The sequence below is a fragment of the Microcebus murinus genome, chromosome 23 (genome assembly GCF_040939455.1).
Source record: "Microcebus murinus isolate Inina chromosome 23, M.murinus_Inina_mat1.0, whole genome shotgun sequence".
In the NCBI taxonomy this organism is placed as follows: Eukaryota; Metazoa; Chordata; class Mammalia; order Primates; family Cheirogaleidae; genus Microcebus; species Microcebus murinus.
In genome coordinates this window covers 34,319,863-34,346,193 of record NC_134126.1, presented here as the reverse complement: position 1 = coordinate 34,346,193, position 26,331 = coordinate 34,319,863, and the positions used below count along the sequence as shown (strand labels likewise).

At 41.4% G+C, this 26,331-nt stretch overlaps 1 protein-coding gene across 5 annotated transcripts in view; it reads right to left on the bottom strand.

The window, feature by feature from the left end:
- Positions 1 to 25,562, bottom strand: part of DENND1B (DENN domain containing 1B) — a 183,764-nt gene extending 158,202 nt beyond the window's left edge. For 3 of the 5 annotated variants that reach the window (XR_012914500.1, XM_012744344.3, XM_012744346.3), the window contains exons 1-2: positions 24,845 to 24,998; positions 22,181 to 22,245 (exon numbers count right to left, since the gene is read on the bottom strand). Coding sequence is in view for 3 of the 5 variants with exons in the window: in XM_012744344.3 (XP_012599798.1) it covers positions 22,181 to 22,245; positions 24,845 to 24,861 (82 nt within the window). In the remaining 2 variants the exon portion in view is untranslated. Of the gene's footprint in view, positions 1 to 22,180; positions 22,246 to 24,844; positions 24,999 to 25,393 lie in introns of those variants that run through there. The other 2 variants (XM_075996989.1, XM_012744347.3) reach the window with 2 other exon arrangements.
- Between the last annotated feature and the right edge of the window lie 769 nt (positions 25,563 to 26,331).

Genomic DNA, 26,331 nt, shown 5'->3' with positions numbered 1-26,331 from the left:
AGGCAAAATTCCCCGTGTTTTGCTGGAATTGCATTAGGAAAGAAAGGGATGATGTAGGGATCTTACCCAGAAAGCAGATAACCCACCTCATTTTCCTCCAGCAAGATTTGAATACCTCCTAATTTCTGAGAATTTGTTTTCCCTGTTTATGTCCCCTTCAACTGTATTCACACTGATTTCTCTGATGCTGGTTTATTACAGTTCCTCTCCTCTCTATCACTGATCCAGTATGAATTAGCACACGAGTGCCCACTGTTACCTAACATCGCAAAGAGGAGCATCTAACATAGTTACAATTGGAGGCCTGGCACAGTGGCTCACGCCTGTAATCCTAGCACTCTGGGAGGCCGAGGTGGGCAGATGGCTCAAGGTCAGGAGCTCAAAACCAGCCTGAGCAAGAGCGAGACCCATCTCTACTAAAAACAGAAAGAAATTAATTGGCCAACTAAAAAATATATAGAGAGAAGAAATTAGCCGGACATGGTGGCACGTGCTTGTATTCCCAGCTACTCAGGAGGCTGAGGCAGGAGGATCACTTGAGCCCAGGAGTTTGAGGTTGCTGTGAGCTAGGCTGACGTCACGGCCCTCTAGCCCAGGCAACAGAGTGAGACTTTGTCTCAAAAAAAAAAAAAAAAAAAAAAAAAAAATTACAATTGGAGAAGAAGCTTTCATGGCGAATTATATTGAAATAATGCTGATTTTGAGTTTAAGGTACTATTTTTCTCATTTGGACATAGAAATGTTTTCCTTTCAAAACCAAAAATATCAACATTAAATCCACTTAGGGAGTGAGAGCCAAGGTCAGAACAGGACTCTCTTTCCTAGGAGCCACTGCCTACAGCCAGGGTGGGCCCCAGCAGCTGCATCTGTACTGAGCAGGTCTGACCCCCGGACCGCAGCGAGCGAGCCACACATGGCCTCGTCTGGGCCAGTCTCTGTCGTAGAAGACTCGGATTGTGAGCTGCGAGAGACTCAGCACGGAAGATGCTGACACAGAATCACCTTTTGACAGAAAAACGACAGAAGATGCCCAGAACTACCAAGGTAACTATATTCCCCAAAACTGTTTACCCCATGGACACAGTCAGCACAGCTTTTCCTCTAGCCACAGGCATAGAATGTTAAAGCAGCACTTCCACAGAATCTGCAAACCGGACGTCTGCTTCCAGCCAAGAGCAAGTAACAGACTCCATTTACCCTCCCTCTTTAATGACTAAAAATTTTCTTAAAATATATTATGCAATTTTCAGACATCAGTTAGTGCAGGACCGTGGTCCCTGACAGAGAGGAAACAAATAAGGTAAAGCTTACAGTTGCTGTCATTTACTGTCTGGAGTTTCCAGGACATGGCACAAGAAGGGGGAAACCCAGCCAGAATGCTGCAGTCTCCCCGAGATGAGGCTGGGAGGCCGAGGCATCATCTAGCGTCCACAGAGAAGAGGGCTGGCCAGCAACAGGGCTCTGGGGAGCTGCATGGGGTCACCACCACCCCACCCACTGCAAGCAGATGCTGACCAGTGCACACGTGTGAGGAAACTACCCGAGGCTGGAAAAAGAACCATCCAAAAGAAACAGAGGGGAAAAAACATCCCAGGACCAGGAATAGTTGATGTTCACACCACCCAGAGTGGGAAAATCTTCATAATGAAAAGGATTATTGGGATCCAGCACTCAGAGGGCAGCAAGATCAGCACTAGACTGACAGGCAGCTTTGGTTCATCTAACAAAGCTTAAGAGCAAGCCCCAAAAGTTCAAACTGTTTTCAAAGAATTTAACTGTGCCCTAAAACAAAAACTTAAGTGCACACAGGACATTCAAGAGGAAAAACCATATTCTGGACCAAAAAGCAAGTCTCAATATATTTGAAAGGATTCAAATCATACCACAAATATTCTCTGGATCATATTACCAAAACATAACACAAAGATCATTGGAAAATCTCCAAATATTTGGAACCTAAATAACACGCTTCTAAATAACCCATGGCTCCAAGAAGAAACCAAAAGGCAAACTAGATAGATATTGAATTAAATGAAAATGAAAGCAGGCCAGGCGTGGTGGCTCATGCCTATAATCCTAGCACTCTGGGAGGCTGAGGAGGGAGGATCACTCAAGGTCAGGAGTTCAAAACCAGCCTGAGCAAGAGTGAGACCCCATCTCTATTAAAAAAAAATAGAAAGAAATTAATTGGCCAGCTAAATAAAAAATATAGAAAAAATTAGCCGGGCATGGTGGCACATGTCTGTAGTCCCAGCTACTCAGGAGGCTGAGGCAGAAGGATTGCTTGAGCCCAGGAGTTTGAGGTTACTGCGAGCTAGGCTGACACCATGGCACTCTAGCCCGGGCAACACAGTGAGACTGTCTTAAAAAAAAGAAAGAAAGAAAAGAAAATGAAAGCAAAACTGATAAATTGATAAAAACTAAGGATTCTTCACTCCGTAAGACACTGTTAATGAAGAGAATGAAAAGATAAGACACAAACACTGAGAAAAACTTTGCAAATCCAACAAGTTATTGTATCCTGGATACACAAAATGCTCTCAAAACTCAGTAGTAAGAAAGTAACCCAACAAAGGAAATATAAGCAACAGATTTTAATAGACATTTCACCAAAGACATACAGACGGAAAATAAGCACATGAATTAATTTTAATAAAACATAATCGAGTCTCAAAATGCTTCCACCAATTTCTAAGAAATCAGACGTAGACTTCTAAATTAGAATATGCAATGTGCTAAGATAGTGTTTATAGTTCCATTCAATTATCCTAGGAAACTTTTGTATTGTCAAATTCAATTTTATATCAGCAGAGCCAATCACTATAGTCCTGAACCTGTGTTTGATTCAGGCGTGAGTACACAGCCTGATCGTGAGGGCCGGAGAAAGGAGTGTGCAGTTGTAAATCTATTAAATTAGCCAAAGTGGGCATAGAAAGTGGGCAAAAACTAAAAGAAGGTAAAAAAAAAACAAAAATTAGCCGTGCAAGTATCGTGAGGAAAGCACCAGAGGCCGAGTGAGCGAGAAGTGCGCACTCTCGCGGGAGCACGGCTGAGGTGCTCCAGGGCCAGCAGGGAGCCCAGGTGGCTGCAGCTGAGGGAGCAGGGAAAAGCGGGGAGGATGAGGCTAGAAACATTTAAAAACAAAGGGAGGGGGTCTGAGTAAGTGGTACGGAGCAGCGTGGGTCCCTAGAAGGTCTTTAGTCATTGGAATAATCTGGAAAGGCAGAGGGATGGAAATACAGGGGGACTGTATGTGGAAGACTGACTCTTGGAAAGTCGAGGCTTGAAAACTGAGGTTATAAACTGATTTTCTATTATTATACCCAACGTGCCACACAACAGTTTGAACCTAATTATCAAATTAACAATTTCAAGTAAATAAAGTAACACAAAAGCATACTTTATGCCTTTATGCCTATTGTCAATTGTCAATTGAAATTGACAATTTCAAGTAAATAAAGTAACACAAAAGCATACTTTATGCCTTACTATAGATTTATGGTTTATGAAAACTTTTAAAAGTAATACTAATTTCTCCAGTAACTTTCTTTCAAAAACTCAGTAACAGTTCATAAAAAGTTTTATGTTATCAACTATAGGCATATGTTTATGTGGAGATAAATAACTATAAACAAATCTGTCATACCCTAAAGTCTGGTCATTATCTTAACAGTAATATCCAGGGACAGAATCTTTGTGCCTCAATATAACCTTTGTACTTCAGTCTCATATTTGCAGTGTGTTTGGTGGAACATGACACATTTATTAAGTACCTGTTTATACTCTGAAGAATGACAAAAAGGCCGGAAAGATAACACCTCTGGCTTTAGCAATCTTGCAATCTAGATGGCATAATACTATATATTCATAAATATTTCAAATTAACACATTTCATACCGCATAGAAATCTCTAAGACATATGCCAAGGACTGCATGTTTTTGGGCAAACTGCACGTTATTTAAATCATCATAACTACAGTGAAAAACGAGAAAACTCGTGAGCGGTCCTTAAGAGATGATGCACAAAACAGAGGGACACTTGTGAGTGGTCCTTAAGGTGTTACGTGATGGGAGATGTCATTTTTCACTATGAGGCAGTAACAGTCACAAACTAGCCAGCCCTCCATAAACAATGTAAAATAAGACTGCACAAAATATTTGAAAAAAATGTTTTTAAATGTTGGGCAATAGGCAAAGCAGGACTGTGGTCCCTGAGAAAAAGAAATTACAGAAAATGAGAACTGCAATGCCCCTGGCTTTCTTTCTGGAAGCATTTTCAGAACTGTAGTACACAAACAAAAAACATCAGCCTTCCTCAGCAGAGGAAGAAGAGAATAAAGTTAGGAGGTGCAGCAAAATTTGTGAGAACAAAATGCCAAATTAAGGAGAACCAGAAATCTGTGTAAGGGTCACATTAAGCCTTGAGCCAAACACTAGGCCACACACAGGCAGGGTGACACTCTGCAGAGCCCGGCAGTTAACACCCGAGTGGAGATTCTGGTAGAGTCACATAGTTCAGAGAGACAACATGCAGATAAACCATGAAAACATGAGGGATTCAACTGAGACTACGCCAGAAAGGTCCCAGTGATGGAAGACATTCCCAGAAGTCTCTCGTCTTTCTCCAGTTCTGGAAAGCAGAGACAGTGCCTGGGTTTGGTTCCAGACTGCCTTTTCCAGAACATTTCATTAACTGAGCAAATAATTATTAAAGTAGTTTTAAACTGTTAACATATTAACATGATTAAATCAAACAGACTTAGAAGACAGACTATTTTTACCCAGAGGAAAGGGCACATTAGCGTATAGCCTTGAAAGACAGAAATACAGGCACACCGTAGAGAGACTGTGGGTTCAGTTCCTGATCACTGCAATAAAGGAAGTCATACAAACTTTTCGGTTTCCCAGTGCATACAAAAGTCATATTCACGCTATGCTATAGTGTATTAAGTGTGCCATGGCGTTGTCTTAAAAAATATACATACCTCAGTTAAAAAAAATACTTTGCTAAAAAACACTAATGATCATCTGAGCCTTCAGCAAGTCCTGATTTTTTGCTGGTGGAGGGTCTTGCCTCAGTGTTGACAGCTGTGATGGACAAGGGTGGTAGCTGCTGAAGACTGGGCCGATTTCTTAAAATAAGACAGCAATGAAGTTTGCTGCATGTATTGATTCCCCCTGTCATGAATGGTTGCTCTGTAGAGCCTGTTTGACAGCAATGCTGTTTGACAGCATTTTACCCACAGAAGAACTTCTTCCAAAACTGGAGTCAATCCTTTCAAACCCTGCCCCTACAAGTTTATGTAATATTCTAAATCCTTTTTGTCATTTTAACAATGTTCATGGCATCTTCACCAGGAGCAGATTCCATCTCAACTGAACACTCTCTGTTCATTCATAAGAAGCAAGTGCTCATCCTTCAAATGTGATCATGAGACTGCAGCAATTCAGCGACGTCTTAGGACTCCACTTCTAATTCTAGTTCCATTGCTATGGATATCTTGAACCCTCAAAGTCATCCACGAGGGCTGAAATCAACTTCTTCCAAAAGCCTGTTAATGCTGACAATCTGACTTCATCCCACGAATCACAAATCTAGAATGTTGAATCCTTGTCAGAGTATTCTCAACATACTTTGCCCAGATCCATCGGAGAAATCGCTGTTTATGGCAGCTATAGCCTTCAAAATGTATTTCTTACATTTTGACTTAATAAGACTGGAAAGCTGAAATTACTCCTTGGTCCATGGGCTAAAGAACGAATGTTGTGTTAGCAGGCATGAAAACATTAACCTCCTCCTTGTACATCTCTATCAGACCTCTTGAGTGAACAGGTACATTGTCAATGAGCAATATTATTTTGAAAGAAATCTCTTTTTCTAAGCCATAAGTCTCAACAATGGCTTTAAAGTACTCAGTAAACCAGGCTATAAACAGACGTGCTGTCATCCAGGCTTTGTTATTCCATTTACAGAGCACAAGCAGAGAAGATTTAGCATAATTCTTAAGAACCCTAGGATTGGCCGGGCACCGTGGTTCACACCTGTAATCCTAGCACTCTGGGAGGCCGAGGCGGGTGGATTGCTCGAGGTCAGGAGTTCGAAACCAGCCTGAGCAAGAATGAGACCCCCATCTCTACTATAAATAGAAAGAAATTAATTGGCCAACTAATATAGAGAGAGAAAAAATTAGCCGGGCATGGTGGTGCATGCCTGTAGTCCCAGCTACTCGGGAGGCTGAGGCAGGAGGATCGCTTGAGCCCAGGAGATTGAGGTTGCTGTGAGGTAGGCTGAACCACGGCACTCACTCTAGCCTGGACAACAAAGTGAGACTCTGTCTCAAAAAAAAAAAAAGAACCTTAGGATCTTGGAATACTACATGGGCATTGCCTTCAACTTCAAGTCAACAGCTACATTAGCCACTAATGAGATAGTCAGCCTGTCCTTTGAAACTCTGAAGCGAGGCACTGACTTCTCCTCTCTAGTTACAAGAGTCTAGATGGTATCTTCCCTTAGCAATCTTTTCTTCCAGATTGATCGCATACATCAAAATAGGAAAAAGGTTTATCACTGACACAACTTCTGTTGAAGCCATCATGCCTTTTTTCATATAGCTAGCTAACAATGACAATATGGAAGCCAAATAAAACTTTATTTCTATATGGTGTTTTACACTGCAACTTACAAACCATTTTCATGGCATTATGTATTTGACCCTCACAGCAATTTACACAATGCAAATATTTTATAAATGTGAAAAGTGAAATTAATAGTAATTAAAGTACTTGACCAAAGTCACATGTCTAATAAACAATGAAGCCAGGACCAAAAGCTATGTTTCAACTCTTAATCTAGTTTCTTCCCCTTCCACCATGATGTCCATCAGGTAAAACATTTCTTTATCCATAAGAGGATTTCAGATTTTCAGAAATCATAGCATTGAACTCATTTACTCCTGTTCACCTTGAAACAGATTTAATTACCTATTCGCATTTGATAAAAGCCTAAGTATTAGTTTTAGAACAGTGTGTCTGCTCTGAGAGTTTCTGCTACATTTTATAATACTCTCTCCTCTACTAGATCTCCTTTTCTCTTCATCAGAAAAATAAAAGAGTTTCAGGCTGAGCACAGTGGCTCATGCCTGTAATCCTCGCACTCTGGGAGGCCAAGGGAGGATTGCTTGAGGTCAGGAGTTCGAGACCAGCCTGAGCAAGAGTGAGACCCCATCTCTATAAAAAATAGAAAAAAAAATGAACTGGGCACAGTGGTGTGCGCCTATAGTCCCAGCTCCTTGGGAGGCTGAGGCAGGAGGATCGCTTGAGCCCAGGAGTGTGAGGTTGTAGAGAGTTATGATCACACCACTGCACTCTACCCACGGTGACAGAGTGAGACACTGTCTCAAAAAAAAAAAAAGAAAAAAGTTTCAAGGGCACACTAATTATATCAAAACAAGAAAAAGTATGACTTTTCCAAACAAAGGAGAGTATTTTGTTAAATGAATTTTTAAAAAAATAAAAACATTTAAAAACCAAACAAGAAAAATATAAAATAAAAACGCATATTATACAATTAAAAGTAAAATTTAAAACTAAAATCATAAGCCAGAACATTTCAAAGCAATATTAAATATCCAATGAATGAAAAAAATAAGCACTAAATGCACCAAAAGATAAAAGTGAAACAAGGAAAAAATACAAATTCCAAAATGAAGGTATTTGTACCACCTTCATACAGGTGATATAACCAACCTGTGGGCCAAGTTTCTGGTAACAGATTCCAGAAGTAGAAAACCGAACTCTGGCCTCCCCCTTAGTGGCAGAAGATTCTATACTCCTGTCCTTCTCTGTTAAAATAGGCGTGTGATAGGAAGATGCCTCGTGAACTCTGAGCTCTGCCTTATTCACCTCCTCCAACCCATAAATCAAGCAAGTGCACCCATCATATACTCTCCCCAAAACCTGCTTTTAAAGTTTTAACTCAGAATAAGACAGACAAGCCCTTAACACTAATACATAAATCATTTTTGTCTTGACCAAATTGAATTCAGCCGTATCTAAAAAAGATCAATTCTAATCATATTTAAAATTGTTTTAAAATAAACTTAAATTATATATGTTTAATCTCTCATGTGTTAAATACAATACAAATTATATTTTTGAAGAATTAAAATACCCTGAAAATATAAACTGTAAGCCATCCTAAATATAATTGAATCTTACTTTGATGATTTAAAAGCAATTTAGAAGTATTCAGTGACTTCAAATGTCTTCAATACTGTGATCACTGTTTTGAATATATCATAAGCAGCAATAAATGATACAAGGTTTAATGGAAAAAATTCAATATCATGGCCATCTCCTTTCTTCTTTCCATATCCATCTATAAACAAAATAGTCATTGCTAATCTGGACAATTCCTGAAGGAAATGAATCAAAAAAATCACCAAAAGATTTTATAATTTCCCAAGTGGAGTAAAATATAAAAAAACAGGCTTAATAATGGGCTTTATAATGAATTTTGGACAGCTATAAACTAAAATGAGACAAATATTTAAAAATTAAAGTTTTATCTTTCAACTAGTATTCCATTTTTATATTTCCACTTTTTAGCATAAATATTCAATGTCACTAACAAACACTAAAGTAACTATTTAAAACTTAGAAACTAGTATTCTTTTTTTTTTTTTTTTTCTTTTTTTTTTTGAGACAGAGTCTCGCTTTGTTGCCCAGGCTAGAGTGAGTGCCATGGCGTCAGCCTAGCTCACACCAACCTCAAACTCCTGGGCTCAAGCAATCCTCCTGCCTCAGCCTCCCCAGTAGCTGGGACCACAGGCATGCGCCACCATGCCCGGCTAATTTTTTCTATATATATTAGTTGGCCAATTAATTTGTTTCTATTTATAGTAGAGACGGGGTCTCGCTCTTGCTCAGGGTGGTTTCGAACTCCTGACCTTGAGCAATCCGCCAGCCTCGGCCTCCCAGAGTGCTAGGATTACAGGCGTGAGCCACCGCGCCCGGCCAAAAACTAGTATTCTTATACATAATAATTCTCAGCTATTTCTTCTTTAACATGTCTAAACCTGTACATAGTGAACACAACCGACACATAATCTTGATGAAACTGTGCTGTTCCTTATTGTCAGTGATTACTCTGCAGGTATTCATCACTAAAATCACACATTTCATAGTAAAACTAAGACTCTAAAATTTAGTTTTCAAGTCCTATACAGTAACAAAACCAAAATTAAAAACCATAACACATTACTTTCTAAAACCAAATAAATTAACTTCATTAACTTATAATTATTAAACAGAAAATGCTATTTTATATAAAAGAGTAAAAATGACCAAAACTTTGAAAAAAAATTCCCCAAATATTACATAACTTCCTTGTCCAACATAGTATCCAACATACACTGGAATCTCAAAAAAAAAAAGTAAAGTCATTTAAGAATCTTTTCTGAACCACTTCCCTGTAAGCTTATTTAAGAGCACCTATGCTTTTAATGCATACCCTGAGAATATATGATGTTCCAGTGTATTAGAACACATCTGAATTTATTTGGGTTTCATTTCAACCATGTTTTCCATACAAATTTATAAGTTAATTTCAAGTAACTTCCAGCTTATAATTTGATAATAATCTTATTAAAATAATAGTCACCTAAATTTTACAACTACCCAGGTAACAAAATTTTAAAGGAATGCATAATATTAATTAATGGTAAATTTGAATATAAACATACCTTTATGCTACTGCATTTCTGTTACCAAGACAAAATAATTTTTAAATTATTAATTTCTAGAACCATATACATCTGCAAAAGACTATCAGATGTACTGAACTGATAGTTGTGTGCCTTTTTTTTTTTTTACAGATTCAAGTGATAAATAAAAAGGAACTGAAAGAGGAAAAGGTTCTATCTGATCTTTACTAGTTCTGTCTACCAAGCTACAGTTTGTGGTTTATCGACAGTTCTATTAAAAAAAAAAAAAAAAGTGTTTTTTCAATAAAGCACTCATTGCTTGTGATGATAAAAATCTGCAGCCTTTCAAAGTCCTTTAAAGCTTTTTAAAAGACTTCAGAAACCTTCCATGGGCAGAAGAAATCAGAACAATCATTTATTAATTTCACTTTAATAACAGAATAACTTAGCAAATAATCACTGAATATCATTTGTATGCAGGACACCGTCCTAAAGTCTGCAAGACTCTCAAAAAGGTACCTGTCCTCAAAAGCCCAAAATCCAGTGGACAACATCAGTTGCAAGATAGAATATACTTGCCATAAGACAGATACCAAAAGGATTATCTTCTGCAACTTAATTTTATTGTGCATACTTGAGATTTGCAACATGGTGTTATAAGATACATACAGATAGTAAAATGGTTATGGTAGTGAAGCACTTAACTTATCTAGCATCTTGCATAGTTACTTTTTTGTAACAAGAGCAGCCAAAATCTACTTATTTAACAAAAACCCCTAATACAATTTTACCAACCTTAGTACTCATGTTGTACAGAAGAGCTCTAGACTTGGTACATATCTGCTACTTTGTATCCCTTGACCTACATCTTCTCATTTCCTCCCTCCCTCCCCCACACCTGTGGTAACAACTGTTTCATTCTCTGTGTCTTTGAGCTTTTTAAAATATATATTTTACATAAAAGCGAGATCATCCAGTATTTTTCTTTCTGGGTCTGGCATGTGTTACTGGACTGTAACATCCTCCAGGTCTATCCATGTTGTGGCAAATAGCAGGTTCTCCTTTTGTAAGGCGGAATTCCTATGTGTGTATCACACTTTCTTTATCAATTTGCCCACTGAACTACTATATGGCCCAGCAATCCCCTTCCCCCCCAAAACATGAAATCACTACCGCATAAAGACATCTGCACTCCCATCATCACTGTAGCATTATTCACAATAGCCAAGATATGGAAGCAACTTCTCTTTATATTTTTTACTCTGTGTGTAGCTTCACTATCAAAAATTTCACCCATCTAATAATGTAATTATACTTGTAAAAAAGGAATATTTAATGGCAATTTATGACATCCTCCATAGGTTATACAATTCCCATTCCTTTTCTTTAAAAGCGATCTCAGTAAGGAGCGCCTTAATCAGTTCTGCAACAATTCAACGAATGTTCGCTGAGCACATACTATGGGTCAGACACTGTCTTAGGCTCTGAGTAAACAAAACTAAACCCAACTAAACAGGGTAGGTTACACTGTAGCAGAGAGAGTGGTTCCTGGCCTTCTTCAATAGATGTAAATATTTATACCAAAGCAATATATTTCTTTACTCTTAATTATTCACACAAGATTTTGAATATGAAGGAAAATTCCAACTAAGGAAAAAAGTAATCATCTGGCACCCAACTGAGAGCCAACAAGATGTCTAAGTGCCTCTCCCTCCATCACCCCACAACTGTCCCCAAGATCTCCCCACTCCTCTGTTCCCCAGATGCCCCCCACACTGAGCCGAGTTAGGTGCCCTCCTGTTTCAGCGGTCTACACTGCACAACCTCCAACACAGCCTTTACTACACTATTACAAGCACTGATTTGAAACTGACACTTCCCCCTCAAGAATGCCATCTCCTTAGACTGTTGGCACTCGCTGAACGAATGAGAAGGCTGAATACTTCATGGTGTTTAAGCTCTTCTTCCCATAGTCTTCTGGTATCTTTTAATTAATATAAATATCACAACAATGCTGCTCAAGCCTAGAATTAGTCGGGGATTTTATACAATGAGTGACTTTCCAAAATTGCTGCAAACGATTTCACTGCTAATAGAAAAGGATGACTGCTCAAGCCCTCAGATGAACACATCCCTGACTGATGACGAACTGCAACCCCTGAGAGACCCACAGCAGAACCACCCTAAGTCACTTCCGAATTCCTGACCCACACAAACCCTGAGAGAAAAAAATATGATTACCTTTGTTTTTCTGGTAAGCCACTGTACTTTGGGATGAGTTGTTACACAGCCGTACTAACTGGAATGCTCACATACATATACACACACCAAACACAGGACACCCAGAAGAGGACTCAACTCAACCAGGAAAAACATTTTGCCAAGGTCTCAGCCCTTCCAACAGAGCATTCAGTGGATCACATAAAATAATTATTTTGTTGATAAATCTTTAAAGTCCCCAAAAATTGAGCAAAAATTTTTGCACATCAATTAAATTTTTCTTCCTGGAGCCAAAAAAAAATAAAAGAAAAAGATGATTGTTTAAAAGGTAGCACAACTATTGTTAAGAGCTCAGGGTCTAGTGTCATAGAAACAAGTTCTAATCCCAGTATTATCACTTAAAGCTGTGCACTTTCAACAAGTTGTTTAACCTGAGACTCCATTTCCTTATCTTCATGAAAAGGGTAATAGTATCTAACTCCTATGGTTTCAGTGAAGATAAACGGATGTGCAGCTTCTTGTCACCTTTCCTGACATTTTGTAAATACCAAATACTAATAAACAGTATTCAGTTCTATTTCTGTAAATCATCTAGCAGGAAGCCAAATCTGAGAAAATAAACTGATAAGGCCCTGTAGCCATAACATTATGGCTTTATTTCATCAACTGAGAACAACAACAAAAAAAAAAGCTTAATAAAGTTCACTGAACAGGCCGGGCGCTGTGGCTCACGCCTGTAATCCTAGATCTTGGGAGGCCGAGGCGGGCGGATTGCTCAAGGTCAGGAGTTCAAAACCAACCTGAGCAAGAGCGAGACCCCGTCTCTACTATAAATAGAAAGAAATTAATTGGCCAACTGATATATATATAAAAAAAAATTAGCCGGGCATGGTGGCGCATGCCTGTAGTCCCAGCTACTCGGGAGGCTGAGGCAAAAGGATCACTCAAGCCCAGGAGTTTGAGGTTGCTGTGAGCTAGGCTGACGCCACGGCACTCACTCTAGCCTGGACAACAAAGTGAGACTCTGTCTCAAAAAAAAAAAAAAAAAAAAAAAGTTCACTGAACAAACTGACACATATCATACACGCAAAAAAGAGTATCAATACGCATGGGGGAAAGATGGCAAAACCTAACTCGAATTTGTGTTAGAAGCGCATTTGATCCTTAGTTCAGAGATTTTTCCACTATAGTTATCTGTATCTTTTTAATTAAGTTGAGTTTATAAGTCTTTCTCTAAAATCAACATGCTCCCTTAAAAAATAAACAATTTAAAAATAAGTGTTCCTGGCCGGGCGCGGTGGCTCACGCCTGTAATCCTAGCTCTTGGGAGGCCGAGGCGGGCGGATTGCTCAAGGTCAGGAGTTCAAAACCAGCCTGAGCAAGAGCGAGACCCCGTCTCTACTATAAATAGAAACAAATTAATTGGCCAACTGATATATATATATAAAAAATTAGCCGGGCATGGTGGCGCATGCCTGTAGTCCCAGCTACTCGGGAGGCTGAGGCAGAAGGATCGCTCGAGCCCAGGAGTTTGAGGTTGCTGTGAGCTAGGCTGACGCCATGGCACTCACTCTAGCCTGGGCAATAAAGTGAGACTCTGTCTCAAAAAAAAAAAAAAAAAAAAAATAAGTGTTCCTTGAGAGCTATCAGTTCTTCACACCTCACTGTGAAATACTTTAACCAGATAAGTATTTTAGAAAACACCTATCTACTTAAAGAAATGGTTAACTGAAGGGTGAGGAGAGGGGTAATTATAAAACAAGTGTACTTGGGGTGGAACACCCTGCAGAATGCTTATTGCCAGACCCTTCACCTGTCACCAGGCAGCATGATGACAATGTCTGGCACCTGCAAGGTGAGCTGGCACCTGCAAGGTAGGGCAGAGGGGCTCTAGGGATTACAAAAGGCAGTAAAGCCATTTCCCCAGTGAGGGTTTGTACTAAATGCTCTTCGAGGAAACTTCAAGTTCTATTATCCTACTGTTCTACGCAATGTCCTAAGTGTCGGTACCACAGCCTCCTAAATAAATGCCTCTAACAAGTCAATTCAGGGCCATCTCTAGCAAGCTCCCCCACAAGGCCATTGACTAACCTATCATAGAATTAAACGTGCACCAAGACACTCCTTTCTACAGGTACGTTACTACCTGAAATAAATCATCTTATCCTTAATTTATATAAACTAAGAGTCTAACTATGCCCAAAATAAATATATCAATTGAAAAGCCATTCAACCTAATGATATAGGAACACTACAGTATCTCAGGAGCTTTCAAATCTATCTTTAATCCTTTCCAGTTCAAGTAAAAAGCATTAAACAAAACAACAAAAAAAAACACTACCCTAGTTTCCATAATGTTCCATAAGCATAAACTTAAGAGCCTGAAAGTGGGAAAAGTTTTTAAATGTTAGATGTTTCAACTTATTTCCAGGGAAGAAATATTCCTTTGGAACTGATTGAAAAGCAAAGGATTTAAGTGTGATATCTTCACTGTTATCTGAAATATCATGGCCACCTGCTTAAAGTACCCCAAAAATGCCTGTTGCTAGTATTCTATATACACTTTAAAAATGCATACCATAAACATTAAATTATTGGCCTTATAACTTGCAAATAAAAAATAAAAATGTGGAGGAAAAGAAAGAAGGATATTATTTGAGCATAATAAAAATCTCCAAATGAGAAAATATTATCGAAAGCGTATCAGGCACATGTTACCTTGGAAGTCAAGAAAACAACGTTCCAAGAAAAAACCTGAACAAACTTGCCGCACCATGGCGACACAGCGGTCACCAAACAGCAGTCTGAGAGTGTACCACCGTGAGGAGAAAGGCAGTAGAGGCCCTGTGGCCTTGCATGTTAACAGCAGGATTTATTAGCACTAAACACCAAGAAGTCACCTTGGATTAAAGTTGCAAAAATTAAAGAACAAGCACACAAATTACAGTACCTATGAGAAAGTTATTAATCAAACCACTGAAGTGTAAACTCTGCAACATACTATCGAAGTTAATAGTCAAAACAATACTAACCGGTGAAATCTGATTTGCTTTTTACACTTGCAAGCAGCTATGTGAAAGAAGATGTAATGCCCCAAGCCAGATATAAAAGTATAAATATTCTTAATTATTTCCTATGTAAAACAAAAATGGCACAACCGAGAAAGATAAGGTTCTAAAGAATCGCATTAAATTTTGTTTCTGTTTAGCAAGTACGAGAGAATAAAATAGTTTAATTTTCTTAACAACCTAGATATATAGTTAATACTCAGTCCAGATTATTTATAACTGGATTGAGAGGGACTCAGTAAAAGCTCTTTAATGAACACAAAGCTAGAGCAAAAACAACTATCATGGTAACCACACTTTACTCACAGATTTTTTTTCCATGTTGGACAATAATGTAATAATGTCTCCTAAACTAGTTTATTATCTGTATGATTTATTAAGGTTCTACTTTCTAAATATTAGGATTGTGCTGGGTTTGGGGATGTGTGAATTGTAGATGGGTAGGAAGGTAACCCCCAAACATATATATACAGCAACTGTTCTTGTATGTCTTGTGACATGAAGACAGGAAAAGACAAGAGATGTGGATACTAAACGAAAAGAGCTTGATTTCTGCATATCCCAAAACAGCCCAGTCCAAGGTATATATGGACACGTATTTCTTTTCTTTTTTTTTTTAAGTGCCTTATCCAATCAGATGGACATGTATTTCTAATGCCCCTGCTACTGTTGTACACTTAAGACCACTTCTGGCCGGGCGCGGTGGCTCACGCCTGTAATCCTAGCTCTCTGGGAGGCCGAGGCCGGCGGATTGCTCGAGGTCAGGAGTTTGAAACCAGCCTGAGCAAGAGCGAGACCCTGTCTCTACTATAAATAGAAAGAAGTTAATTGGCCAACTAATATGTATAGAAAAAATGAGCCGGGCATGGTGGCGCATGCCTGTAGTCCCAGCTACTTGGGAGGCTGAGGCAGAAGGATTGCTTGAGCCCAGGAGTCTGAGGTTGCTGTGAGCTAGGCTAACGCCACGGCACTCACTCTAGCCTGGGCAACAAAGCGAGACTCTGTCTCAAAAAAAAAAAAAAGACCACTTCTGGCCCGGCGTGGTGGCTCACGCCTGTAATCCTAACACTCTGGGAGGCCAAGGCAGGCGGACTGCTTGAGGTCAGGAGTTCAAAACTAGCCTGAGCAAGAGTGAGACCCCATCTCTACTATAAATAGAAAGAAATTAATTGGCCAACTAAAAATATATAGAAAAAATTAGCCGGGCATGGTGGCGCATGCCTGTAGTCCCAGCTACTGGGGAGACTGAGGCAGGAGGATTGCTTGAGCCCAGGAGTTTGATTGTTGCTGTGAGCTAGGCTGACGCCATGGCACTCACTCTAGCCTGGGCAACAAAGCGAGACCCTGTCTCAAAAAAAAAAAAAAAAAGACCACTTCTACAAGCAGCTCTCTGTGAATCAGCACCCATTTATTCACGGCTAGGCATTAAAACTAGGTCCAATTTCATTTATTCATTCTGTAAATATTCATTAAACATAACAAACATGGTAAGCTTTCTCTTAAGGATACTAATTAATAAATTTTTGTCCATGAACCACTTACTTCAAAGCAGGGCAAACTGACATTTAGACATATTTTATTTATATGTCTATATATGACCATATTAGACATAATTATAAAAACACAGTAAGTGCTAAAACACAACTAGAAGTAAAATATGGATTCTAGTATCACTATAGATAAAAAGTCATTGAACGCAAAAGTAATCATAGAAATACCTTTTATGTGCAGGGCATGGGGGATACTAAGAATTCTTTGGCTCAAGGTTATGATTTAAAAGAAGAGTGAAAGGCAGTTAAACTGTTAACATGAGACAGAGATAAGAAAGATGGATAATTTGATATTGGGTTAGATGTGACGATCAAAGTAGAAAGTTAGTAGCAAATGGGGACTTGTTCCTAAGAGAAATTATTCTAGGTACAGCGAAAGGAATAAAGAAAACAAGATTTGCTAAAGATGTATTTAAAACTACTAATAAATAGGCAGAATGGTTCAATCAAAGATTCACTAAATACAGACTGGTAAATCCTAAAACAGAGAAGTGGTGAGGACGGAGATCCGCTGAGTCAGGGTCTGTAACTATGAGAAAAATCTCAGTAATTGTTTTAGGTGGAATCACATTGGGTTCATTAATTTTAGAGAATACACTGTATTCCCATCTAAGAAATTTAGCTGCAACATATATAGTTCATACACAAATACCTCCTCACATGATAAAACAAACAGCCTGTACTAGACCCACACCTTTCACCTCTCACAAAAATCAACTCACGCTGGATAACAGACTTAAACCTAAGGTATGAAACTATTAGAATTCTAGAGGAAAATGTTGGGAATACTCTCCTAGACATCAGCCTAGGCAAAGAGTTTATGAAGAAGTCCCCAAAGGCAATCACAGCAGCAACAAAAATAAATAAATGGGACATGATCAAACTAAAAAGCTTCTGCACAGCCAAAGAAATAGTCATGAAAGTAAACAGACAACCTACAGAATGGGAGAAAATTTTTGCATCCTACGCATCTGATAAGGGGCTGATAACTAGAATATACTTAGAACTCACGAAAATCAGCAAGAAAAAATCAAATAACCCTATTAAAAAGTGGGCAAAGGACTTGAACAGAAACTTTTCTAAAGAAGACAGAAGAATGGCCAACAAGCACATGAAAAAATGCTCAACATCTCTAATCATCAGGGAAATGCAAATCAAAACCACAATGAGATATCACTTAACCCCAGTGAGAATGGCCTTTATCTAAAAGTCTCCAAACAATAAATGCTGGCATGGATGGGGAGAGAGAGGAACACTCCTACACTGCTGGTGGGACTGCAAACTAGTTCAACCTCTGTGGAAAGCAATATGGAGATACCTTAAAGCGATACAAGTGAATCTACCATTTGATCCAGCAATCCCATTGCTCAGCATCTACCCAAAAGATCCAATGACAATCTACAAAAAAGACACCTGCACTCAAATGTTTATAGCAGCACAATTCATGATTGCAAGGCTGTGGAAACAGCCCAAGTGTCCATCAATCCAAGAATGGATTAATAAAATCTGGTATATGTATACCATGGAGTAATATTCAGTTCTAAGAAACAACGGTGATATAGCACATCTTATATTTTCCTGGTTAGAGCTGGAACCCATACTATTAAGTAAAGTATCCCAAGAATGGAAAAACAAGCACCACATATACTCACCAGCAAATTGGTATTAACTGAGCAGCACCTAAGTGGACATATAGGTACTACAGTAATAGGGTATTAAGCAGGTGGGAGGGGGGTGGGTATATACATATATAATGAGATGTGTACCATCTAGGGGATGGTCATGCTGGAGACTCAGACTTGTGGGGGGAAGGGGGAAAGGGCATTTATTGAAACCTTAAAATCTGTACCCTCATAATATGCCGAAATTAAAAAAAAAAAAAAAAAAAAAACCAGCCTGTACTGAGATTACGTGAGATCACTACGCAATGAGAGGCAGGAGAGCAGTGTTTAAAATACTCACTCTGGAGCCCGATCGCCCTGAACACAGCCCATCATTTCTCTGTGCTTCAGTCTGCACGTGCAAAACGGAGATAAGCATTTCCTATCGCATAAGATTTCTGTGGGGTTTAAATAGTCAGTGCAGGAGAAAGACCCAGAGGCGTGCCTGGCAAAGAGCAGGCACCACAGGCAGCTGCTGCCTCTGCTGCTGCTCCTCCTCCAAGCAGCAGGATAAGCTATGGGCGAATACAAAGGGAAAGCTCAAGTACCAAGGCCACTGCCCAGAAGAGAAACGTTTAAAGGAGGCATCTCTAATCTTTTCTTGACTGAGGGTTACTTCCCATTTCCCTGAATCTTGAGTCACTTTGGGGAAAGTGGAGGCAGACAGTAACGACGAGTTCTGTCCACAGAATGGAGGAGAGGCCAGGGCTGCTGGCTGCGCTTCCCTGACGGCTGGAATGACAGCAGCAATTAGCTTGGAGATCTACCAGGAAGAGCATTAAGATCTAAATTTCGGCACTTCAATCTTGGATAGCTGGAGCAGAAGTTAGTGGGGTTGTGCTGCCAGGGAAACCCCCATGATCAAAAGATGCCATAACCTGTCCACCAGACACCGCCAGAACCAATCCCACTGACACACAGGGGAAACACTACCAACCCCTCTGACAGCAACTTTTGTACCTGTGAGGCCCTCCCTATGAAACTGGCATGCTATTTTCTAGAGCATTCTGTAATAAAATGTGTTTTCAAAAAAAACCAATGTGTTATCTTTGAAACAAGTCCAAACAGCAATAGATCAGATAAAGATCATAATCTTACCAAAACTAGCGGTATCATATTTTAACAACCAATGCCATTTCAAACCACTAAACCTTAGTAACAATAACTTGTCTCTCTTAGGATCTAAGTTATTCAGGATAAATGGAAAAAATGTAAACTTCTCTATTAAAAAAAAAAGAACAAAAGCAGCATACCAAATATCACAACAGAGTATCATGAATCTTAGTATAAACCAAGTTTTTACCCTGAGCTTATTTTCTATGAGATCAAATAGTCATCAAAAAATAAACCAGTCTTCTGGGTGTTCTTTTACAAAGAGCAATTTAATTGATTTCCCAACATCTCTTCCTTGCCAATTATTTAACAAATCAATCATGACAGCCTTGCCACCCACTCCTCTACTTCTACCCAGCCAGTAATTATTTCAGAGATGGCCGTGCCAACTTTGGCCACTAGGACACAAGGAGGGTTTACTGGGCAATTTGGGGAAAGATCTTTTCTGGCTCTAAAAGAGAGAGCAGTGAAAAGCCAGTTTCTGTCACCCCCAAAATCATAAATGAGAAAGCAGAGTTCCAGCTTCCACTGACAGCCACCTCACACGCACAAGGAATGGAAGCCTTCTAATGACACCACTGCTGTGGGTGGCGGAGCTGAGATGCAGAAAGAACCTGGATATTTGACATCCTCTTATAGGAACTATCAAGTTCCCACATTATTAAAATCAGTTTTATATTTGTATCCCAAAACATTCTAATTCATACATTTTGTTTTCCAAGTCTATTATTATATAAGAACTTCACCCATGCCCAGTTAAATGTTAATTAAAAAAAATTATCCTACTTTAAACAAGTTGATGCACATATTAGACTCTTATTAAAACAAATAAGCATGACAGATAGGGATATCCCAATAAGTTTTTAAATAATTTCTGTACTTTTTCCATTTGGGATTTAGCAATAAAACAGAAAATAGAGAAAACATTACATAAAACACTCAATTCAACATAAAATTTTACTTTTATAGCCCTCTTAGCTATAGATAGCATTAATTTTTAGGGCACAAAAAGTTATTGCTTTTTAGACCCTAAAATATTAGTTATATTCATACTATTTAAGTTCTTCTTCAAAAGACGAAAGATTACTGGTTTTTGCATGGTTGAGTCTAGCTTTTAATAAAATCTTTAGAATTTTGTGCCAATTAGCCATATAGAATGCATTAATTGCAACCTATAGAGAAGCCAAAATTGCTTACTTTAATCATTTATTGTATTTCAAATTTTACTAAGCTGGATAAACTTACAATACAAATGAAGATGTTTCTAAAAACTAGTGATTTAAATAGTAACAGCAAAAAGACAGGAAAGTAATAAAAGCAGGGCAGAAGTAGAAGATACAAACTGAAATGACCAGTTCATGAAAAGCAGGAAAGAGTGAAGGGAGGAAGGTGGGAGTAAACCACTCAGAAGTCTTTATGAAAAGGTTAGCATCTCCTTTCTTACTCATGCATAGACTGAACGTTACATAAGGCAGACTGATCTTTCAAGATCACTTTAGCATGAATTTAAAATTATGGAAAATCCATGTTTTCCAAATGAATTTCGCCTATTTTGCAAACAGCATTAGGTAAGCATTATTCCATACACCTTAGGTAACATTATGGTTGTTATTTTCAAGATTAATTCATAACAAACACACTATAGAATAGATTTAAACTGGAGCTGAAAAAATAATATATCCATTTTTTTAGTACCCATTCTGCAAAGAGGACTAGGTTGGGCCTGGAAAGAATGCAAATGGACAAACTTTATTCCATGTAGGACAACACAGAATAACCTCTTTAATCAGAAAATGCTCCCTACAACTCAGGATCACTCTTTGTCGGTGGCCGTACCTGATGACAGCAGTAGTTCAAACAGGGCAGAAGTGCAGTGGGCAGAGCTGGTGGAGCCAGAACCATGTGTGACTTCCTACCTAAAATTAGCCATGCCCATTTCACCACAGCTGGGTGGGGCTCCTCTATTTTAAGGTGTACATCTCTAAATTGCTTAAGAGAAGGTAATTGCTGGCTTGTTTCTGGAGCTAAGAGTGTCAGCAAACTTTCCACCGAGGCTTTTAGGATAGCTGACTAGCCTCCACAAAACCCCACACTTAATCGTCATGCTATCCAGGATCTAAGTACACTGCGAGTACGGTCCTATGCTGGAGCCACCTATGAAGATACAGCATGCAAATAAATATTAAAAGAACAAGCAAGGAAACATTCCTTACTCTTATCTGCTACCCAGGCCCCCTTACACACACATGCACATATACAATGTAGCAAAAGTGGGGGGAAACTATAAAAATCACCATATTAAAGTACTATACTCTCATCTTTTCAGGAAATCACATAGAACTGACAGCTGAAACCTTTCCAAGTAATGTCACGCTATTGTTTATCTCTCTCTGAAAGTGCTGTGCTACTGAAGCAAACCCAACCCAAGGGGCTACTCAGTCCACATTCTGCATTCCAGAAACATCAGAAGGGAACTGGTGCAGCCTCCATGGATACTGGCAGAGAATTTGCCTTCATGTTTTTAAAAAGATGCTAAATTTTCAAACACAAATGAAAGAAAATGAAAATGCATACCCTTTCCCAAAACTAACAGTAAATCAATGAATCATGGTACAGTTGAGTTGTAAGTTATATGGGCTTAACACACACCTGAAATTCAAGCTGCACAGATAACATTAATGATTTCTATAACCCCAGGCAAAGACCTAGCATCTAGTTTATTACCAGAAACTTGAGACCCAGTGCAGAATACACATGGAGTACTATTATTTTCCTGATATTATCATGTTCCAGCTGTCCAGAATATTAACACTTACTTTGACAGACTCCTTCAGTTATTTTAAGAATTAACAGAACACACATACCTTCATTTTCAGAGGCATGACATTTCACTTTCAATACCAAGTCAAAGGTTCTTTCTGGATTGGCCCTAAAAAAAAAACAAAAAAAAACTTTGTTATACTTATTTCCTATAACAAGTAAGCATCTCCATAAAGCTTGTATTTTCTTAATTCTAAGACTAATCTTGTTCTTGTCTCAACATATTAAATGTAACTATATGACTACGGTATAGCAGAAGTAACAATGAAAATGCTTTCTCAGATTAGAAATTTAATATTACTGATATTTAGCAGATGAGATCTGAGACTCGGGGAAAAGCATTTAACCTCTGAGACTGTTTTCTTACCTTAGGAAAAAAAATACAGTGCCTTGTCCACTTCACAGAATAATTGTATTACAAGTTAAATAACATATGTGCAATTACATTACAAATGAAGTGCTGTATAAATGCAAATCATTGCTTTTATCTTATTGCATCAAAATTGGAAGGCCAGCGTGTCCCTGAGTGTTTTTATAGCCTGCCAACAGAGCTTAACACAAGCTCTCAGTCTTTCTTCCAAGGACTCGCAATCTGAGTGTAAATGATGAATATCTGGTTCCACCTGCCAGGTGCTATTAATAGAGCACCATGAGACATTTATAATGCTCCACGAATGGGACACTTTGCATACACTTTCTTTGACATGTATTTACGGTACTAAAGCATGTTTAAAGTAGCAAACTATTCAGAGACTCCAAAGCTAACAAAACAAAAGACTTCTTTTATACCAATTAACATTGGGGAAACTGGACACCAGCCCCCGTCTTCAATTCTCCCACTTCAAACTGTAAGGTTGCTTTGCAGCATCCAGAACTCACTGACTTTTCTTTACTAACTCGCCACACGTTTAGCCTATTTTACTGGTTAAATTTCGAATCGTAAATTGAAATCTATGATGACAACTGTTTTCTTCAAAACAGAGTTCTGCTTTCTCTCTCTCTCCATCAGAGGGTACAAAAAACGAGCACAGTCTGATACCACAAGTCCAAAGTGTTAACACCTCTCAGTTATCCCTGCTAACGAGACCTGAGTAGACACACACAGTTACGTGTGCACGGACTTCCTTCGGGAGACTAAAGCCAGCTCTGACTTCTAAATAAACACTGATTTAAAAAAAAAAAAAAAAGCCGGGCGCGGTGGCTCACGCCTGTAACCCTAGCACTCTAGGAGGCTGAGGCGGGCGGATTGCTCGAGGTCAGGAGTTCGAAACCAGCCTGAGCAAGAGCGAGACCCCCGTCTCTACTATAAAAATAGAAATTAATTGGCCAACTAATATATATATAAAAAATTAGCCGGGCATGGTGGCGCATGCCTGTAGTCCCAGCTACTCGGGAGGCTGAGGCAGAAGGATCACTCGAGCCCAGGAGTTTGAGGTTGCTGTGAGCTAGGCTGACGCCAAGGCACTCACTCTAGCCTGGGCAACAAAGCGAGACTCTGTCTCAAAAAAAAAAAAAAAAAAAAAAAAAATTTTATTACAAGACATGAGTCTAGAAACACAGAGAGTGACAAGCCATGTAAATCAATTCACAAATGCACACGTCCTCAGCCCTCCCACTATTTAACTGGCTTCAGTGGGGAAAATCTCTCGACTGATTCCTTCTCCAGCCTTTCTCTCCCTCCAATTCGTGCCAAAAAGTATCCACACTTTCCTACTCCCCCTTCCCGCCGCGATGCCAAACAACGAGGAAGATAATTCCAAGTCACACACAGGTCTCCTAACAGCCCGCAGTGCCTGAGGTGCGCAAGTGCACGCACGGCCGGGCGAGCTCCCGCGGAACCCAGAGGCCCTGCCCGGCGCCACAAGCAACTCCGGCGGCGCGGGGAGCGAAGGAGGGGCGAGGGCAGGAATTCTTCCCAAAGAAAGTCTCGGGAGAAAGAAAAAAAAAAAAAAACCACAAAACTGACGCCTCTAAGACACCTGGAAATAAAACCACCATGGTCATTAAACCCGCTTTTCGGGATCGCGGGGTTTGGGGGTCTAGACCCGCCTCTGAGGGAGCGTCGCGGAGCGGGAGGGCGCGCCTCTAACCCTCGCTAGGGAGAGGCGGAGACACTAAACGCAACCAAAATGTTTCTCCTCTCATAATTTCCTGAGATAAATTTAAAAAAAAAAACAAACTGCTTTTTACCTCATCTCCTGAAGTAAAACAGCCCCTGGCGACTACCTGAGCGCGCGCGCGCGCACACACACACACACACACAAACACCACCGGCCGGGCGGCGTTCTGCAAGCGCCAGGGCCCGGTCCACGGGAAGACCCGGCAGGGGAAACACCCGAGACGAAACCGGTAAACACGACGACGGGAGAAACGGCCATCTGGACGCTAAGATTCAAATAACAACCGCTTCCCCCCCCCCACACTCCGCCTCCCCCGGACGCCACTCACGGCAGCGACCAGGAAGCCCCGTCGGACGCGCTCGGGGCCCTGCGCGGCCGCAGACCCCGCGCTCTCCCCTCAGGGGGCCGCGCCGGGCCGGGACGCGAGGCCGGGGAGGCTCTGCGGCCTAGCGCGCCCCGCCGGCCGGAGCTCGGGGTCGGGCCGCCCGCCCACGCCGGCGTCCTCCGTAGCCGGGCCGGCGCTGAGGGGCGCGGAGGAGCCGGGGACGTCGCCCGGGGAGAGCCCGCCCGCCGGCCGGCCGCACTCACTTGGTCCTGCGGTCCATGGTTGCATGTCGGAGCGCGGCCGCCGCCAGCCAGCCAGCCCGCCGGGAAGCCGGCTCCTCACAGCCGCGGCGGCGGCGGCGGCTCCATGTCGGCCGCGCCCGGCGCTTCCCCGCCGCCACCCCACCCCGCCCCCGGCCTCTGTGACAGCAGCGGCGCGGCCGCCGCCCCCGCGCCCCGCCGGCCGCCGCCCCCGCTCCGCCGCCGCAGCCGGCCGCTCAGCTCCGGCGCCTCCTGCAGACCAGGAAGTCGGTGGCGGCCGGGCAGGGGCGCGGGGACGCGCCGGCCGCTCCACCTGGGCCGGCGGGGTGGCGGGGAGGCGGGGCCGGGCCCGGGCGGCCGAGGGGCGCAGGTGCCGGCGGCCCTGACGGCCACGCGCGGCGCTGCGGCCGAGCCGAGAGTCAGGGCGCCCCGAGTCCTCAGCCCGGGGCCAACCGGCCGGCTCCCTTTCCAGAACAGTCCAAGCTGCAGGGCCTGGAGGCTGCAACCTCCCGCCCGCCACACACACACACACACACACACGCGGCGACGCACCTGGAACAAACAGGACCTCGGCTTGCAGGGTTTTGCACGTCACGCGCACACGGAAGGGGGCTCTTTTCATTGCAGACTGCAAATTCAGGGCTCAAGTGGATGCTCCTGGCTCCACCTAACTCCCTCCAGCTGAGGCCTGGTTAAGGCTCTCTGAGTTCCAGACCTACACCCCCCACACACACACACACACCCCGCCCTGGTTCTGGAATGTTCAGACGTGTGCACCTGCAACGCAGCCCTGTCGAGTGGCCCAATGACAGTGCTGCACCTGCCTGCACACGTGGGAGGCAGGCATTGCCGTACCGCGGACTGCAGCACAGCCAGACACCAACTCTGGGACACACTCGAGTGGGGACAGGCCTCGCAGACTGACAGGCCGGGGGAGTTCGGGGAGGGCGCCCCCGGAGTGCGCGTGGGAGGGCCGGTTTGCAGAGCACTGAGGCGCCTAAGTGCATTGCCTCGCCCAGCGCGCTCTGCGGGGGGTCCTTGCATCAGCACTTTGCAAATGAGCCAGTGGGTAATGGCAAAGCTGGGAATCGAACCAGATGTATCTGAGGCTGTTTACTTCTACTACTGCACGTTGCCTCTCGCCCTCCTGCTCTGCCGCCTCGCAGTTAGGATCCACCGAGAAGAGGTGTGCTATAGAAAAAGTCCCATGACGGACGCTGAAAGGGTTGTGCACAGCAGAGCTGTGAACGCAGGCCTCTTCCGGGGAAGGCCTAAATTGCCCAGCTGAATTGCCACCCTTGTCGCATGGCCGCCACAGTGGTTGTCATCCACATGGGGGTGGGTGGCTTCAGAATTTATTCATGCAGAAGGTAAGAGGATGAGAGGAAATGCGGTCTGAATGTCGTGTGAGTCATGAGGCGTAAGAGTCAGACAAGGAGTTTCAGGAATTAAAGAGTTTAGAATCAGGGAACCTGAAGTTAAACCCAATT